Source organism: Bison bison, unplaced genomic scaffold (genome assembly GCF_000754665.1).
Source record: "Bison bison bison isolate TAMUID 2011002044 unplaced genomic scaffold, Bison_UMD1.0 scf7180017864516, whole genome shotgun sequence".
Lineage (NCBI taxonomy): Eukaryota > Metazoa > Chordata > Mammalia > Artiodactyla > Bovidae > Bison > Bison bison.
The window spans coordinates 216,843-220,505 of NW_011495069.1; the positions used below are offsets into that span (position 1 = coordinate 216,843).

At 57.1% G+C, this 3,663-nt stretch overlaps 1 protein-coding gene across 1 annotated transcript in view; it reads left to right on the forward strand.

The window, feature by feature from the left end:
• The window catches only part of PADI4 (peptidyl arginine deiminase, type IV), a 28,503-nt gene that overhangs the window by 22,486 nt on the left and 2,354 nt on the right, over positions 1-3,663 (forward strand). The window contains exons 13-16 of the mRNA XM_010830215.1: positions 557-624; positions 1,770-1,976; positions 2,232-2,334; positions 3,167-3,237. Of these exons, the coding sequence (XP_010828517.1) occupies positions 557-624; positions 1,770-1,976; positions 2,232-2,334; positions 3,167-3,237 (449 nt within the window). The remainder of the gene's footprint in view (positions 1-556; positions 625-1,769; positions 1,977-2,231; positions 2,335-3,166; positions 3,238-3,663) is intronic.

Genomic DNA, 3,663 nt, shown 5'->3' on the forward strand with positions numbered 1-3,663 from the left:
TCCCGTGGTTTAAGACTCCACGCTTCCAACATGGGGGGCATGGGGTGGATCCCTGGCTGGGAAACGAAGACCCTACATGCTTCTCAGTGCAGAAAAAAAAAAAAAAGAGGACTCAACAAACTTGAGGGACTGTGGGGAATCAAAGCATACAGCAAAGAACACCCAGTGAGGAGCCCAGCAGGACCAAGCTCACCTCGGCCACCTGCATGCCGCGGGTCGGTGAATGTTTGCTGAGCATCTGCTTTGCGCAGGCCCTGTGCCAGGAGCCGGCAGGGAGTGCGGCCCTGGGCAGGACGGGCAAGCCCTGCCGCTGTCCTGGTGGGGACGATGTGCCACAGAAAAGCTAACAAATAATTTCCAGCAGTAAAGAAAGCACAAAAGTGGGGCAGAAGAGGAGAGGGAAGCGGGGCAGGGAGACCGAGGAGGGCTTCTCTGGGGTGGGGCCCGAGGCCCGATGACAAGCAGGACGTGGCCGCGTGGAGATCTGGAGCAGAGAGCTCCTGGGCAGGGACTTCCCTGGTGGTCCGGCGACTGAGACTCCGAGCTCCCAACGCAGGGGGGCTCGGGTTCGACTCCTGCTCAGGGAACGAGACCCCATATGCAGCAGCTAAGAGTCTGCGGGCTGCAACCAAAGCGTCCACAAGCCACACCTAGGACCCAGTGCGGCCAAATAAATGAATAGTTTTTTTAAAAGGTCATGGGCAAAGGCCCTGAGGCAGAACTGAACTTGGTGGGTTCAAGGTCAGAGAGGCTAAAACAGAAACCGAGCAAGAGTGAAGGGCCGGGTCACGAGGGTCCCTGGAGGTCAGGGCAGGGGGGAGCACGGAGGCCGGGACAGTGAAGGGGTGTGCCCGAGGACGCACAGCTGACAAGGGGGCATGGACTCGGTGGGGCCAGCTCCACACCCCCCGCGACGCTGCTCACGACACCAGCATCCAGGCAGAGTCAACAGGCAGCGCTTGCAGAGGCTAAGGACTGGTCCTACGTCCTTCACTGACTCCATGCCTCGGTTGTCCCCAGTAAAACTGGGGTGACATTTTCTAAACTTCTCAGGTGGTAGGAGATATGATAATAACAAAAGGCATCCCAGGGTCTGAACCCCTTCCCTGAAGAATCCTGACCACTTCACCAAGTCCCAGGCCCTCAGAGACTTCCTTGGTAACTCCCACCCTTGTGGACGCCCCCACCCCCGTCTCCCCATGAAAGGGAAAGCGTTAGTCACTCGGTCACTTGTGTCCAACTCTTTGTGAGTCCATGGACTGTAACCCACCAGGCTTCTCTGTCCATGGGATTCTCCAGGCAAGAATACTGGAGTGGATCGCCATTTCCTTCTCCAGGGGATCTTCCCAACCCAGGGATTGAACCTGGTCTCCTGAACTGCAGGCAGATCCTTCACCAGCTGAGCCACCCGGGAAGCCCATCTCCCATTGCTGCTGTTGCTGTTCAGTTGCTCGGTCACATCCAACTCTTTGTGACCCCATGAACCGCAGCACACTGGACTTCCCTGTCCTTCACCATCTTCTGGATCTTGCTCAAACTCATGTCCACTGAGTCGATGATACCATCCAACCATCTCATCTTCTGTCGTCCCCTTCTCCTCCCGCCCTCATCTTGCCCAGCATCAGGGTCTTTTTCCAATGAGTCGGCTCTTGGCATCAGATGGCCAAAGTACCGGAGCTTCAGCTTCAGAGTCAGTCCTTCCAATGAATATTCAGGGTTGATTTCCTCTAGGATTGACTGGGTTGACCTTGCTGTCCAAGGGACTCTCAAGAGTCTTCTCCAGCACCACAGCCCAGAAGCATACCTGTCTCCCCATAACACCCTGTGTTGGCAGCCAGGAGAGCCAGGAGATGCACCGGGCCCTGCAGGACTTCCTGGGTGCCCAGCAGGTGCAGGCCCCGCTGAGACTCTACTCTGACTGGCTGTCTGTGGGCCATGTGGACGAGTTCCTGAGCTTCGTTCCGGTGCAAAAGAAGGTGTGGTCTGGGGGGGCTGCCTGAAGGAAGCCACAGGCCTCCTTCCCAGGTTCCCAGACTCAGCTCTGCCTCTGCCGGGGAGGGTGGGGGACACTGACCTTATCTTCCCAAATCTTTCTCCCTCACCCAGAAGGGGGCATGGAAGAAGCAGCCAGCCTAGGTCCAAGCCCCCACTCCCTACACCCTTGGCAGAGCCTTCCTCCCGGGAGCCCCAGGGACCAAACTAACCTCTGACCGCAGGCTTTCTGCCCCCAGGGCTTCCGGCTTCTCCTGGCCAGCCCCAGGGCCTGCTACCAACTGTTCCAGGAGCAGCTGAAGGAGGGCCACGGGGAGGCCCTGCTGTTTCCAGGGGTCAAGAGTAAGTCGGCCGCGCCTGATCCTTCCCCGGGAAGCTTCCTCTGCCTGCATGTGGTCTCCCATCCCCAGATGGAATCACTCAGGCCGCTGGCATCTTCCGCCCAGCCACCGGGCACCCGGCGCTGTGCCGGGCACTGGGGGTGCCTCGTGAACAGGGAGGGGGAGGTCCCTGCCCTTGGGACTCACAGTCCGGGGAGAGTGAGTTCAGGAGGCAGCAACACAGGGGCTTTGAGGGGTGTCTGGGAGGAGCCCCAGGAAGGCTTCCTGGAGGAGGCAAAGATCAGGCCTGAGTATGAGAGGTGAGCAGGAGTTGGCCAGATAAACGGGGCAGTGGCATGGGGACTAAAGATAGTCCAGATAATCCAGGCAGACGGAACAGCCAAGGCTCAGAGGCAGGAGAAAGCAAGAGGACCTGAAAAAAAGTTTAATCCGGATGGAGCAGAGAATGAAATATTTTTTTCAATGATGTGCACAGACTGAGGCTGGAGTCAGAGGTTGAAGTCACTACAGCTGAGGGTTTTCACGTAGTGACTGTACAAGTCCTGGAGTGTCAGGCAATGGTCAGGCCTGTGTTGCCCCTCAGGAAACAGGATCCCTCTGGAGACGAGAGAATTTACGGGACTGAAAGTAATGCTCTTAATAAGAACTTAACCCCGTGTAAACTACTTTATTAAAGTCATTTACCTCCCAGATACTCATAACAAACCTGTGTGTTCTGAATCATCACTGCCCCCATTTTATAGATGGGAAAACTGAGTCCCTACTGGACCTTCTGGGAAGAGCAAAGTGGATCTCTGAATTCACCTGCTTCTTTTTCTTTTTCTCCATGACAGAAAAAAAACAGCAGAAAATAAAGGACATTCTGTCAGACAAGAAACTGAGAGAACACAATTCATACGTGGAGGTACTAGCCTGGCCATTCAGGGCACGTCACAGCCCCGGCCACCTGACACTCGCCCCCACCCCCACGCCCGGCTCTCTTCCCCGAGGTTAGAAGCCCAGGACAGAGCCTTCCGGGTGATCAGTGCCGGGATCTGGGTCAGTGTGTGTGTGTGTGTGTGTGTGTGTGTGAGAGAGAGAGAGAGAGACAGAGAGAGAGAAGAGTTGGCAAAGTCAGAGAAAGACAGGGCAGACTCAGAAACAGGCGCGGAGGCGTGCAAGAGGCCAAGCGCTGGAGTGGCGGGAAAGGCAGGACACTGAAGCAGAGCCCGGGCAGGGGCTGAGCAAAGGCGAGCAGGAGTGGGGCCAGGAGGTGCCCCGCTGCCTTCCTGGCCCTGTCTCAGGTCCTCCGGTTAAACCGACCGGCCTGCACCCCCACCCCCGAACCCCG